Here is a 15992-nt window from a genome sequence, read left to right as displayed (position 1 = left end):
TGTTGCCCCTCAGGTCCCCTTTTAAATCTTTCCCCTCTCATCTGAAACCTGTCCTTGAGACATAAAGTCATACACTATGGAAACAGGCCCTTCGGCCCAACTCGTCCATGCCGACTGTGCTGCCCAGTGAGCTAGTCCCATCTGCCCATGTTTGGCCCATAGCTCTCTCAACCTCTCCTATCCACGTACTTATCCAGATGGCTTATAGTCTTTAGTTCCCTTTTCCCTGGGATTTGAGAGGAGGTTAAATAGATAGACAATCTTTTGAGCTTAGAGGAACGAGAGGTGACCAGAAGTAGTGAAGGCCTGTGGTCGGGTTTCAGCAGCAGTGGAGAATGGCAATGTTACATTGGTAGGTGTTGCTGATGGGATCTGGAGCACAGAGCACGATCCAATAGGTATGTCAGATATCAGACATTTCTGGTTCAGCTAAAGATGCATGGACATGTGTGGAGAAGCTACAACATGTAGAGCAGGATGAGATATCTTGCTTCAATTATGTACAGCTGTGGTGAGATTGCATCTGGAATACTTCATACAGGTCTGGTCTCCCCACCTAACCAAGGATGGACATTTCTCAACTCTTGACTCATTTCTCACCTGCCACACACGTCCTGATCTGCATTTCCCAACTCCTACATTCTTTTGTCAACGTTCTCACTCTCTAACTGCTCCAATTCTACGAGCCTGTGATGCTGCTGAAAGCGCGTTTTTCAGCGTACCTGTACCTCACCGTAATTGTGCAAGTGGTGATAAACTCGACGACGCACTCACTGACCTTGCACCATTCTGCTGTTTGTGCTTGTCATTGTATTTATTACCGTGTACACTGTTTACTCTGAGAGCTTCACACGAGCAAGGAATTTCATTGCACCGCAGTCTAACTTAATCACCTTTTTTACAGCCTGTCTCCATGGTCACGCTGGTTTTACACAGTTAGAGATATCACCGCTCCTCCACCCACCCTGCAGTTTAACAAGCTTCAGAGAGTTGTGGACACAGCCTAGTCCATCACACAAACCAGCCTCCCCTCCACACTCCGTGCTGCCTCGGGAAAGCAGCCAACATAATCAAGGACCCCCTCCCACCCCGGACATTCTCTCTTCTCCCCCCTCCCATCGGGCAGAAGATACAAAAGCTTCAAAGCACGTACCACCAGGCTCAAGGACAGCTTCTATCCCACTCTTGAATGGACTTCTTGTATGATAAAGATGAACTCTTGACTCACAATCTACCTCATCGTGGGCCCTTGCACCTTATTGTCTGCCTGCACTGCACTTACTCTGTAACTGTAACACTACATTCTGCGTTCTGTTTTGTTTTCCCTTTGTTCTACCTCGATGTACTTGTGGATGGAATGATCTGTCTGGATGGCACACACACAAAAGCTTTTCACTGTATCTCAGTACAGAGTCATACAGCACTAAATCAGGTCCTTCGGCCCAACTTGTTCATGCCAACTGTGTTTCCCAGCGAGCTAGTCCCATCTGCCCAAGGTTGGCCCATAGCCCTCTAAACCTCTCCTATCCATGTACTTATCTAGATGGCTTTTAAACGTTGCTAATGTGCCCGCCTCAACCACTATTTCTGGCAGCTCATTCCAAGTTCCCTTTGTGTGAAGAAGCTGCCCCTGATGTCCCTTTTAAAGCTCTCACCTCTGATCTTAAACCTAATGCCATATAGATTGGGGGCAGCACAGTAGTGTAGCGGTTAGTGTAACGCTATTACAGCACCAGCGACCCGGGTTCAATTCCCGCCGGTGTCTGTAAGGAGCTTGTACGTTCTCCCCGATTCTGCATGGGTTTCCTCCGGGTGCCCCGGTTTCCTCCCACATTCGAAAAGACGTACAAGTTAGGAAGTTGTGGGCATGCTATGTTGGCGCCAGAAGCGTGGCGACACTTGCGGGCTGCCCCCAGCACATTCTCAGTAACACAAAAAGATGCATTTCACTGTGTGTTTTGGTGTACATGTGACTAATAAATAAATATCTTATCTTATCAATAGTGACAATAATAAACCAATTACCATTTCTCCTTCCCACTTCTGACAAAGGGTCTCCAACCTGAAACATTGACTCTGTTTCTCTTTCCACAGATGCTGCCTGACCTGCTGAGTGCTTCCAGTGTTTCCTGGTTTGATTTTAGAGTTCCATCACCTGCAGTTTGGTTTTGATTTTCATGGACAGAAATGGCTTGGTTCTGCCCGTTTGCAGTGACCGTCTTATCTATTCTCTCTGCAGAACGCGAAGTCCGCATTGTGAAGCAACTGGAGGACCTGGAGGTGCGAGAGAACGACAACGCGGTTTTTGTCTGTGAAGTTTCTCATGAGGGAGTGAAGGGCGAGTGGTTCAAAAACGGAGAGGAAAATCAAGTCCAACAACACCGTCAAAATAAGACAGGAGGGTGAGAAGACTTTGCATCCTATGCCTGAGAAATCATTGTACATAGAACATAGAACACCACAGCACAGTACAGGCCCTTCAGCCCACAATGTTGTGCCGACATTTTATCCTGCTCTAAGATCTACCTAACCCTTCCTTCCCACATAGCCCCCTATTTTTCTATCATTCATGTGTCTAAGAGTCTCTTAAATGTCCCTAATGTATCTGCCCCCACAACCTCTGCCGGCAGTGCGTTCCACACACCCACCACTCTCTGTGTAAAAAACTTACCCCTGACATCTCCCTTATATCTTCCTCCAATCACCTTAAAATTATGTCCCCTAGTGTTAGCCATTGGGAAAAAGTCTCTGACTGTCCAGAACATTGTCCGGAATGTCCGGAACATTATTCCCACAGAGCGGACTGGGTGGAGAGCTTTCAACATGGGAGTTCATTTCAAATCCAGACAGGTTCTAAGAACAATCTCACTCCTGATGCAGGGCTTCATAGAGTTATACAGCACGGCAACGGGGACACCTACACGAAACCCATTTGCCCACACTAGCTCTGCATCCTTCTACACCTTGACTATTTGAGTGCCTAATGTCCCATAAACACACTCATTGTATCTGATTCCACCTCATCCTCTGGTAGTGAGTTCCAGGTATCAACCACGCTCTGTATAAAAAAAATTTCCCTCAGATCCCCTTTGAAACTCTTTCTTCTCACCTTGAACCTATGCTCTCTTGTTTTTGCTGCCCTTCGTCTTAAATGGGCGACTCCTTATTGTTGAATATGAATCTCCCACATCTGAAGGCCCCTCAGTGTCTCAGTTCTCTCAGCTTCTCCGTCACCACCGCATCTGCCATCTCTCATGTGTCCCGCAGCATCTCGCATTGTCTGAGGATTTCCTGCATCGTCTGCTTTTCCACAGGGGACCACATAATGCTTGGAAAAACAGAACCTGAATAGGATCGAGCTGGTGGGATCTGAGCTACAGATACACCAGTCACTAAAAGCAGCAGCAAACAAACTGCTGGAGGAACTCAGCGGGTCGAGCAGCTTCTGTGGGGGAGAAGGAATTGTCGACATTGCAGGGTATCGACCCAAAACGTTGACAATCCTTTCCCTCTGCAGACGCTGCTCGACCCGCTGAGTTCCTCCAGCAGTTTGTTTGCTGCTGCTTTTAGTGACTGTTCCTCCAGCACATTGTGTGTGGCTCTAGATTCCAGCATCTGCAGTCTCCTGTGTCTCTGAAGACATAAAGTATCTGACTTGCCCTCTGACACCACAGGGACTTTCCACCATCAGGTCAGGAGTGTGACAGAATAGTCTGGATGAGTGCAGATTTAACAATTCTCAAGTTTAATACCATGCAGGATAAAAGGGTTTGAGTTATAAGGATAGGCTGGCATTTTTTTCTCTGGAGTGTAGGAAGCCAAGGGGTGACCTTATCAAGGTTTATAAAATCATTAGAGGCGTAGATAAGGAGCTAAAATTAGGATTTGGAGAGATGGAAGTCATCCTTAAATGAAAATGGCATAGATAGGGTGGAAGGCACACAGTCTTTTCTCCAGGGTAGGGGAATTCAAAACTAGGGGCATAGGTTTCAGGTGAGAGGGGAAAGATTTAAAAGGGGACCTGAGGGGCAACTTGTTCCCCTGGAGGGTGGTGGGTTTTATGGAACGAGCTGCCAGAGGAAGTGGTTGAGGCAGGTACAATAACAGCATTTAAAAGACACTTGGATGGGTACATGGATAAGAAGGTTTAGAGAGATATGGGCCAAACAGAGGCAGATGGGATTAGTTCAGTTAGGCAACGTGGTCGGGCATTATCGAGCGTGGGCCGAAGGGCCTGTTTTGCGTGCTGTATAACACACGACTCTATAACCATGACCCCATCAACCACCCGAAATATTCACCTCCCCACCACCAGCACACAGTGGCTTCAGTGTGCACCGTCTACAAAATGGTATTGGTATTGGTTTATTATTGTCACTTGTACCGAGGTACCAGTGAAAAACTTGTCTTGCACACCGATCGTACAAGGTCAATTCATTACACAGTGGCAGTTACATTGGGTTAGTACTGAGTGCATTGATGTAGTACAGGTAAAAACAATAACAGTACAGAGTAAGTGGTCACAGCTACAGAAGAAAGTGCAGTGCAATAAGGTACAAGGTCACAACAAGGTAGATTGTGAGGTCAGAGTCCATCTCATCGTATAAGGGAACCGTTCAATAGTCTTATCACAGTGGGGTAGAAGCTGTCCTTAAGTCTGGTGGTACGTGCCCTCAGGCTCCTGTATCTTCTGCCCGATGGAAGAGAGAATGTCCCCGGGGTGGGTGGCTCTTTGATTATGCTGGCTGCTTCACCAAGGCAATGAGAGGTAAAGACAGAGTCCAAGGAGGGGAGGCTGGCGTCTGTGATGTGCTGAGCTGTGTCCACAACCCTCTGCAGTTTCTTGCGGTCCTGGGCAGAGCAGTTGCCGTACCAAGCCGTGATACATCCAGATAGGATGCTTTCTATGGTGCATCGATAAAAGTTGGTGAGAGTCAAAAGGGACAAACGAAATTTCTTTAGCCTCCTGAGGAAGTAGAGGCGCCGCAGTTACTCACCCAGGCTACTCCGACAGCACCTCCCAAACCCATGACCATTCCCACACGGGACAAGAGCAGTGGGCACATGGGAACATCACCCCCTCCAAACCGCTTGACTTCATCATTGCTGGGTCTGAATCCTGCAACTCCCTCTGCAACAGCGCCAGGGGGAGCGCCTTCACCGGAAGGACTGCAGTGGTTCAAGAAAGTAACTGACCACCACCTTCTGCAGGGCAGTGAGGGAGGGGCAGTAAATACTGCGCCTTGCTGGCAACATAGACAGAAGAATGTAGGAGTTGTGAAATGCAGAGGAGGAAGACATGGCGGCAGGGTAGAAAAGGATTGCACAAGTATATCCTTGCTAAGGTAGTGAGACCAGATCTGTTCAAAGTATTCCAGATGAATAAAAAAACAGGAGTAGGCTATTCGGCCCCTCAAACCTGCTCTTCCATTCAATAAGATAATAATTGATGTGATCTTGGTTTTAATTCAACTTTCCTGCTTTGATAATACAAAAATCTACCTTCAATGACTGCACCTCCAGAGCTTCCTGGAGTAGCTTATTCCAAGGTGGGCAAATTACTGGAGAAGATTCTTAGAGACAGGATTTATGGGCATTTGGAGAAGCATAGGCTGATTAGGGACAGTCAGCATGGCTTTGTGAGGGGCAGGTTGTGCCTCAAGCCTGATTGAATTCTTTGAGGATGTGACAAAGCACATTGATAAAGGTAGAGCAGTGGATGTGGTGTACATGGATTTCAGTAAGGTGTTTGATAAGGTTCCTCATGGAAGGCTCATTCAGAAAGTCAGGAGGCATGGGATCCAGGGAAACTTGGCTGTGTGGATTCAGAATTGGATCTCCCATAGAAGGCAGAGGGTGGTAGATGGAGCGTATACTGCCTGGAGGTCGGTGACCAGTGGTGTTCTGCAGGGATCTGTTCTGGGACCCCTGCTCTTTTTTTAAATAAATGACTTGGATGAGGATGTGGGAGAGTGGGTTAGTAAGTTTGCTGATGATACAAAGGTTGGTGGTGTTGTGGATAGTGTAGAAGGTTGCTGTAGATTACAACAGGATATTGATAGGATGCAGAGCTGGGCTGAGAAGTGGCAGATGGAGTTCAACCTGGAGTGTGAAGTGATACACTTCGGGAAATCGAATTTGAAGGCAGAATACAAGGTTAATGGCAGGACTCTTAGCAGCGTGGAGGAACAGAGGGATCTTGGGGTCCACATCCATAGATCTCTCAAGGTTGCCGCGTAGGTCGATAGGGTTGTTAAGAAGGCATATGGTGTGTTGGCCTTCATTAGTCGTGGTATTGAGTTCAAGAGCCACAAGGTGATGATACAGCTGTATAGAATTCTGGTTAGACCACACTTGGAGTATTGTGTTCAGTTCTGGTCTCCTCATTATAGGAAGGATGTGGAAGCCTTAGAGAGGGTGCAGAGGAGATTTACCAGGCTGTTACCTGGATTGGAGAGCATGTCTTATGAGGATAGGTTGAGTGAGCTAGGGCTTTTCTCTTTGGAGAGAAGGAGGATGAGAGGTGACTTGATAGAGGTGTACAAGATGATAAGAGGCATAGATCGAGTGGACAGTCAGAGACTTTTTCCCCAGGGCGACAATGGCTAACATGAGGGGACATAATTTTAAGGTGATTGAAGGAATAAGGGGGATGTCAGGGGTAAGTTTTTTTTTATACAGAGAGTGGTGGGTGTGTGGAACGCACTGCCGGCAGAGGTTGTGGGGACAGACACATTCGGGACATTTAAGAGACCCTAAGATAGACACACGAATGATAGAGAAATGGGGGGCTATGTGGGATTAAAGGGTTAGATAGAGCAGGATAAAATGTCAGCACAACATTGTGGGCGAAGGGCCTGTACTTTTCTGTAATGTTCTATGTTCTAATGACTCCCAGCTCTTGAAACCCCTCCACAGATAAGCTCCCATTTATTCTGAAATGATGGCCCCCATTCTGGATATCACCCTATGAGGGGAGACATCAGCATCAACGCTGCCAAGCCCCCTCTGTGCTTGGTTGCCTTGGTTGACAGTGTTGGGAGGGGGGTGGTTAGTTGTTTTTATGGGTGTGAGTTTGGGAACAGAATAAGCTGACTAAATTCTGATCCAAACCACCTTCAATGGACCCAGCTGTTTTGGCATGTTGCAAGGATTCAGGGTTTCTTTTGAAATTGGTAAATTGGTTTATTACTGTCACATGTACCGAGGTACAGTGAAAACTTTGTTTTGCATGCCATCCATACAGATCATTTCATTACAACTGTGCATTGAGGTAGTACAAGGGAAAACAATAACAGAATGCAGAATAAAGTGTTACAGTTACAGAGAAAGTGCAGTGCAGGCAGACAATAGGTGCAAGGTCATGAAGAGGCAGATTGTGAGGTCAAGAGTCCATTTTATTGTACTAGTTCAATAGTCTTATAACAGCGGGATAGAAGCTGTCCTTGAGCCTGGTGGTATGTGCTTTCAGGCTTTTGTATCTTCTGCCCGATGGCAGGGGGGAGAAGAGAGAATGTCCGGGGTGGGAGGGGTCCTTAATTATGTTGGCTGCTTTACTAAGGCAGCGAGAAGTGTGGACAGAGTCCATGGAGGGGAGGCTGGTTTCTGTGATGTACTGCGTTGAGTCCACAACTCTGTGCAGTTTCTTGCGGTCTTGGGCAAGGCAGCTGCTATAGCAAGGCATGATGCATCCGGATAGGGTGCTTTCTATGGTACATCGATTAAAAATTGGTGAGGGTCAAAGGGGACCCTTTCATCTCTGAGTTGTGAAGAATGAACTTCTTTCTCTTTCCAAATATCCAGGGACCAAACATTTTTTGCTGATCTGCAAGGTGAAGGCCGAGGATGCAGGGGAGATCCGATTCACGGCAAAGAACGTTGAGTCAGCAGCTCACCTGGACGTCAATGGTAAGTCCGCTGTTTCTTTGCTTTCAGTGACTGGAACCCGATGTTACGGGTTCAAATCTTACTTCGGACACCTGAGCCCAAAATTCGGGCTGACTCTCCAAAGTGTCTCTCATCAGTTTTGCATGAGATGTTCAGCCAAGGCTTCCCAATCTCCACCCCGCCATCGGTCTCACTCATTCAGATGGACGTCAAAGATCCCCTGGCCTCTCTTGCAAAGAAGATTTAGGGTATTCTTCCGCAGTGTCTCCCCCACTTGTAGCAAAAAAGATCAAATTGTCTGACACTGGTTGTAGCCTTGTTGCATATAAATTGGCTGCCACACTTCCTATCTTCTATAGATGCATACAACACGGAAACAGGCCCTTCAACCCAACTCGTCCATGCTCACCAAGGCATCTATCTGAGCTACTCCCATTTGCCCACGTTTGGTCCATATTCCTCTAAACCTTTCCTATCCGTGTACCTGTCCAAATGTCTTTTACACAATGTAATTGTACCTGCCTCAACCACTTCCTCCGGCAGCTCGTTCCATATATCTACCACCCTCTGTGTGGAAAAAGTTGCCCCTCAGGACCCTTTTAAATCTTTCACCTCTCACCTTAAATGTCCTCTAGTTTTAACCTCCCCTACCCTGGGGAAAAGACTGTGACCATTCACCTTATCTATGCCTCTAAAGATATTATAAACCTCGATAAGGTCACCCCTCAACCTTCTTCGCTTCAGGGAAAACAGCCCCAGACTATCCAGTCTCTCCTTATAACTCAAGCCCTCTAGTCCCAGTAACATCCTCGTGAATCTTCTCTGTCCTGGTATTGGTATAGGTTTATTATTGTCACTTGTACTGAGGTACAGTGAAAAACTTGTCTTGCATACCGATCGTACAGGTCAATTCATTACACAGTGCGGTTACATTGAGTTAGCACAGAGTGCATTGATGTAGTACAGGTAAAAACAATAACAGTACAGAGTAAAGTGTCACAGCTACAGAGAAAGTGCAGTGCAATAAGGTGCAAGGTCACAACAAGGTACATCTTGAGGTCATAGTCCATCTCATCGTATAAGGGAACCATTCAATAGTCTTATCACAGTGGGGTAGAAGCTGTCCTTAAGTCTGGTGGTACGTGCCCTCAGGCTCCTGTATCTTCTACCTGATGGAAGAGGAGAGAAGAGAGAATGACCCGGGTGGGTGGGGTCTTTGATTATACTTCATTGATGTTGTGAATTGATCGGGGATATCCTCAGGTGGTGAGCTGCAGTGTATAAACACAAGTCTTCCTTTGGGAAAGGGAAGCAGTTGGTCGCTCTTCCCTAAATCTAATCTGCGGGAGGTGGGGAATCTCTTGGGTGTAATCTGAGTGGTGGAGTGGGTAACACAGCAGGGAAACAGGTCTGCACTTCCATCATCCTCGGGAAAGCAGCCAACGTAATCAAGGACCCCTCCCACCCTGGTCGTTCTCTCTTCTTCTGCCTTCCATCCGGAAGCAGATATAAAAGCTTGAGAACACACCACCAGGCACAAGGACAGCTTCTATCCCACCATAAGACTCTTGAACAGACCTCTCATACAATAAAGAACTCTTTCATCTCTCAGTCTACCTCGTCGTGGCCCTTGCACCTTATTGTCTACCTGCACTGCATTTTCTCTGTAACTGTAACACTATATTCTGCATTCTGTTGTTGTTTTCCTTTAGTACTACCTCGATGTACTTGTGTATGGAATGATCTGTCTGGATGGCACGCAAACAGAAGCTCTTCACTGTATCTTGGTACACATGACAATAATAAACCAATTACCAGTGACCAAATCAATTATTCACCCACGTCAACCCAGATGCCCATCTAAGCCAGTCCCATGTGGCCCATATCCCTCCAAACCTTTCCTATCCATGTACCTGTCCAACTGTTGTTGAGAGGGGAGGTGGTCACTTACATTTTGGGGATACCACCTACCCATGACTTCATGCTGTCTGCCTCTTCCCCACAGAGCTGCCAATTAAGATCGTCAAGCCACTGCGGGACAAGACGGCGCTGGAGAAGCACAAGGTCATCCTGGAGTGCAAGGTGTCCAAGCCTCGGGCCAGGGTGCGCTGGTACCGGGGTGGCGAGGAGCTCCAGCCCACGGACAAGTACGAGATCTGCAGTGAAGACTGTTACCGCAAGCTGGTCATCCATGACATCGGCTTCGAGGATGAGGACACCTACACCTGCGATGCCTTCGATGACCAGTCATCTGCCAAGGTCCTGGTGGAAGGTACATCGGTAAAACCAACTCACCCCTTCTGGAACTTACTGGTTAGAAGAGTGATGGAAACAAAATTAATTGGGGAATTTGAGTCAGGGTCATACAGCATGGAAGCAGGCCCTTCGGCCCAACTCATCCATGTCGACCAAGATGTCTATCCAAACTAGTCCCATTTGCCCTTGTTTGGCCCATATCCCTCTCAACCTTTCCTACCCATGTACCTGTCCAAGTGTCTTTTAAATGTTGTTAATGTACCTGCCTCAACCACTTCCTCTGGCAGCTCGTTCCATATACAGACCACCCTCTGGGTGAAAAAGTTGCCCCTCAAGTTCTTATTAAATCTTTCCCCTCTCACCTTAAACCTATGCCCTCTAGTTGTCGATTCCCCAACCCTGGGAAAAAGACTGTGTGTACTCCCCCTATCAATGCCCCTCATGATTTTATACACCTCTATAAGATCACCTCTCAATCTCCTACGCTCCAATGAATGAAGTCCTAGCCTGTCCAACCTCTCCCTACAACTCAGTCCTGGCAACGTCCTTGTACATCTTTCCTGCACACCTTCCGGTTTCATAACACCTCTTCTCTAACAGGGCGACCAAAACGGAACACAATACTCCAAGTGCAGCCTCACCAGCATTTTGTACAACTGCAACATAATGTCCCAACTTCTATACTCAATGCCCTGACTTATAAAGGCTAGCATGCCAAATACCTTCTTCACCACCCTGTCTACCTGTGACTCCACTTTCAGGGAACCAGGTACATCTGAACTCCAAGGCGCCTCTGTTCTACACCACTCTCCAGGGCCTTACTGTTTAGTCAGATACAGCACGGAAACAGGTCCTTTGGCACACTATTTGCACTAAGAATCAACCACCCATTTAATTACATTAATCCTGTTTTATTCTCTCGACATTCCCATCAATACTGATAGCCGTGTTCCTGCTTATCTCCCTCCAGCAGCTGTCTCCAACCCTCACCCTCCCTTCCTTCCATCTGCCCTTACTTTCCTCCTCCTCTGTCTGCCTCCATCTATCACCCACCTGCCACTGTCTCCCAACTCCATCCCCGCTCCCCCTCCCCTACCTGGTGTAACCTGCCTGTCATCCTACACCCCTCCTCGGTCCACCAATCACCTCTGGCCCTTATTTCACTGCTTCCCCCCCCCCCCCCCCCCCCCCCCCCACTACTTTATACCGGCCATCTCCCCTCTCCACTCCCAGTCCTGATGCAGGGTCTCGCTGAGTTCCTGCAGCAGATTGTCAGCTCTTCCCATCAACTTTGCATTATGAGGAGAGACTAAGGGAGCTAGGGCTTTACTCTTTGGAGAGGAGGAGGATGAAGGGAGACATGATAGAGGTGTACAAATTATTAAGAGGAATAGATAGAGTGGACAGCCAGCGCCTCTTTCCCAGGGCACCAATGCTCAATACAAGAGGGCACGGCTTTAAGGTAATGGGTGGGAAGTTTCCTTGATGTTTTTTACCCAGAGAGTGGTTGGGGCATGGAATGCGCTACCTGGGACGGTGGTGGAGGCTGATACGTTGGTCAAATTCAAGAGATTACTAGATAAGCATATAGAGGAATTTAAAATAGAGGGATATGTGGGAGGAAAGGGTTAGATAGTCTCAGGCGAGGTTTAAAGGTCGGCACAGCATTGTGGGCCGAAGGGCCTGTATTGTGCTGTACTGTTCTATGTCCTAACTCCCCGCTCCCAGCTTCTACCCCTCACCCACACACAGGGACAATGTACAGCGGCCAATTAACCTCCCAACCCTGTTGTCTTTGGGGTGTGGGGGGGGAAACTGGAGCACCCGGGGGAGCCGTGCTTGAGGGCTGAATGGCCTCTCCTATCCCAGTGTTCCTCAGATATGATGGGAAGAGCGAAATGAAAGCACAAGAGAGGAAGGTGTCAGAAAGAAAAAGATGAAGTGGGGGGGGTGATAGAGGGAATGTTGTCGACCCCTTGGAATGACCCTTTTGCTGATTCGACTCTCATGCCAGAGCAAGCCATCCTGATGGTGAAGGACCTGGAGGACGTGGAGGTGACGGCTCCCGGGGGAGCTGAGCTGGAGTGCGAGGTCTCGGTGCCCGTCATCAGACCCCCGCAGTGGAGCCTCAATGGGCAGCTCCTTCAGAACGGGAAGGGAGTCCGGTGGAGAACCACGGCACCATCCAGCGTTCTCGTCCTGAGCCAGACATCCCCCGAGATGAGTGGCCTGGTCAAGTTCACCGCTGGGAAGGCGCGATCCCAGTGCCCAGCTCACAGTCAAAGGTGAAGGTCAGCTGGAGCCCAATGCACCACGTACACCGCCTCTTCTGATACGTAACGTCACTTCCCTGCCAGTAATTTAGAGGCAGAATACAGCACAGGAACAGGCCCTTCGGCCCACCAGGTCTGTGCCGGCCATGATGCCAAATTAAACTAATCCCACCTGTCTGCACATGGTCTGTATCCTTCCATTCCCTGCCCGTCTGGTCATGGAGTTTGACAGCATGGAAACAGGCCCATGGTCCATGCTGACCAAGATGCCCCATCCAATCTAGTCCCATTTGCCAGCATTTGGCCCATATCCCTCTAATCTTCCCTATCCATGTACCTGTCCAAATGCCTTTTAAATGTCATAATTGTACCTGCCTCAAGCACTCGTTCCATGTTCTCGCCACCCTCTGTGCTTTTAAACAAAAACAATTGCCCCTCAGGTCACTTTCCCCTCTCACTTTAAACCTGTCCCCTCTAGTTTTAGACTCCCCTACCCTGGGGAGAAAAGTCTGTGACCATTCGCCTTATCTCTGCCCCTCATGATGTTTTAAACCTCTATAAGGTCACCCCTCAGCCTCCTGCGCTGCAGGGCAAACAGTCCCAGGCCTATCCAGTCTCTCCAAAAGGACGTACGGGTTAGGAAGTTGTGGGCATGCTATGTTGGCGCCGGAAGCGTGGCGACACTTGCGGGCTGCCCCCCAGAACACCTTTACGCAAAAGATGCATTTCACTGTGTGTGTCGATGTACATGTGACTAATAAAGAAATCTTATCCTAACTCAGGCCTCCTGTCCCGGTAACATCCTGTTATCTTTTTACTTTGCACCCTCTCCAGTTTAATGACATCCTTCTTAATGATTCCTAAACACCACTGTCACATCTGCTTTCTACCAGCTTCCCCAGCAACATGTTCCAGGCACCTCTGACTGTTTAAAAAAAACTTGCCGAGCACAACTTTCCCCCTCTCCCCTTAAAGCTTTGCCCTCTAATATTTGACATTTCCACACTAGGATAAAGACTACCTACCTTATCTACACCTCTCATAATTTTTAAACTTTCTATCAGTTGCCCTTCAAATCTGTCAGTATATTGAGGCACTTTCCAAAGAGTGAACTTCCCTGAAGATGTCCGCTTTCAGAAGCCTATTGACCTGAGAGTGTGGTGCAGAGTCAGCTGACTGGTTCCAGGGCTGGTGGGTTTGCTTTAAGAGAGACTGAATGGACTAGGTTTGTATTCTGTGGAACTGGGAAGAACAAAAGGTGATCTCACTGCTTTTAAGAGAGACTGAATGGACTAGGTTTGTATTCTGTGGAACTGGGAAGAACAAAAAGGTGATCTCACTGGGAGTCATAAGAGTACCACAGCACAGAAACAGGCCTTCGGCCCATCCAGTCCATGCCGACCAGATCTTCTGCCTAGTCCCATCGGTCTCCTACACCTCCAAGGAATAAAGACCTAGCCTGCCCAACCTCTCCCTGTAACTCAGGCCTTCGAGTCCTGGCAACATTCTCATAAATCTTCTCTGCACTCTTTCCAGCTTAGATAACGTCTTTCCTAAATCAGGTGACCAAAACTGAACACAATACTCTGTGTGGCCTCACCAATATCTTGTACACCTGCAACATTATGTCCCTACTTCTGTACTCAGTGCCCTGACTGATGAAGGCCAGTGTGCCAAATGCCTTCTTCACCACCCTGTCAACCTGTGGCACCACATTCACAGAACCACGTACTGCATAGATCAGACTGAGTCACCTCCCATGACTGATTCAACATGGTATTACACCCAAAGCATGGTCAATGACTTGGGTAGGTTTAAGAAAGGTTCTAAAGTAGCTGAAGGACTGCCAAGAATAGCATAAGGATTAGAGGTTGGGTCATAAACTTCAGGGCACAATCACCACAGAGATATCTCCTGAAGGACAGAACTGATGGACATTCATCAGTGAACAAGTATCTCCAGGAATTGAGGTACCAGTGGATGTGCAGATATAGACCATAGAAAACCTACAGCACAATTCAGGCCCTTCAGCCCACAAAGCTGTACTGAACATGTCCCCTACCTTAGAATTACTAGGCTTACCATAGCCCTCTATTTTTCTAAGCTTTATGTACCTATCCAAAAGTCTCTTAAAAGACCCTATCGTATCCGCCTCCACCACCGTTGCCGGCAGCCCATTCCACACACTCACCACTCTCTGAGTAAAAAACTTACCCCTGACATCTCCTCTATATCTACTCCCCAGCACCTTAAACCTGTGTCCTCTTGTGGCCACCATTTCAGCCCTGGGAAAAAGCCTCTGACTATCCACACGATCAAAGCCTCTCATCATCTTATACATCTCTATCAGGTCACCCCTCAGAAGGAGGGCACATCAGAGAGGGGTACAGAGACAGAGAGACACACAGACAGATGCAGAGAGAGCAAGCAGTAAAGACATTACCCCAAGTGGGGAGTTGGACACCAGTCAGTTTTGGTGATGGTATTTATAATTAAGGATCAACTCAGCAGGATTAACTTTGCTCTTGCAGCTGTTAAGATCCCCAACATTAAAGTAATTTGGCGTGGTAAATGGTGCTGTGCCCAGTGGTGCCAGCAGGTGTCAGTGATGAGCTTCCCATGTCAAAGACTGTGCACTCACGGTGCCAAGAAACCAGCCCAGGTCTGTCCCTGTTGGTGCTCAGTACTGGCAGACGTTATTGGAGCACAGTAGACCCAGCTCAAGGGTGTGGTTACAATGTTCCTCAGTCTCCTACTGCAAAGCATCAAAAGCTTCCCTTCTAACCTGACACCTTTCCTGGGATATGATTTCTCTATTACTGCCTTAACGTTGAACGTGCCTCCCAGTTTATTTTCTGTAAACATATAAACACATGGAATCTAAAGCACAGAAAGTGACATTCACCACTCCGAGGTTCTTGTACTGCCACATACGTTGCCTGGATTGGAGAGCACGTCTTATGAGGAAAAGGTTGAGTGAGCTAGGGCTTTTCTCTTTGGAGAGAAGGGGGATGAGAGGTGACTGATAGAGGTGTACAAGATGATAAGAGGCACAGATCGAGTGGACAGTCAGAGACTTTTTCCCAGGGCGACAATGGCTAACACGAGGGGGCATAATTTTAAGGTGATTGGAGGAAGGTATAAGGGGGATGTCAGGGGTAAGTTTTTTACACAGAGAGTGGTGGGTGTGTGAACGCACTGCCGCAGAGGTTGTGGGGGCAGATAACATTAGGGATATTTAAGAGACTCCTTAGATAGACACATGAATGATCGAGAAATGAGGGGCAATGTGGGGAGGGAAGGGTTAGGTAGATCTTAGAGCAGGATAAAATGTCGGCACAACATTGTGGGCCGAAGGGCCTGTACTGTGCTGTAGTGTTCTATGTTCTAATCTCCATCACAAGTGTTTCCCTCAAATGTCTTCTGCTCTTCACCTCAGTCACTCTCTGAGGGAGGTAGTTCCCCACTCCTCGGGAAAAAGTGGTCTCCTCCTGAATTCCTGACTAGATTTAGTGGCGACTCCTCTTCTATTTCCGGTCCTCTTGTGGTTTCTGAGTGGAAGCAGCTTCACTTAGT

At 47.9% G+C, this 15992-nt stretch overlaps 1 protein-coding gene across 1 annotated transcript in view; it reads left to right on the top strand.

Moving 5' to 3' along the window:
* LOC127575050 (obscurin-like protein 1) overlaps positions 1 to 12491 on the top strand; it is a 105326-nt gene extending 92835 nt beyond the window's left edge. Inside the window, 5 exon segments of the mRNA XM_052024681.1 lie at positions 2240 to 2361; positions 2363 to 2402; positions 7804 to 7908; positions 9893 to 10296; positions 12160 to 12491. Coding sequence (XP_051880641.1) covers positions 2240 to 2361; positions 2363 to 2402; positions 7804 to 7908; positions 9893 to 10296; positions 12160 to 12432 — 944 coding nt within the window. The 3' untranslated portion in view covers positions 12433 to 12491.
* Positions 12492 to 15992: the final 3501 nt, after the last annotated feature.

This window comes from Pristis pectinata, chromosome 1 (genome assembly GCF_009764475.1).
Source record: "Pristis pectinata isolate sPriPec2 chromosome 1, sPriPec2.1.pri, whole genome shotgun sequence".
NCBI lineage: Eukaryota > Metazoa > Chordata > Chondrichthyes > Rhinopristiformes > Pristidae > Pristis > Pristis pectinata.
This window is presented reverse-complemented; position numbering and strand designations above follow the sequence as displayed.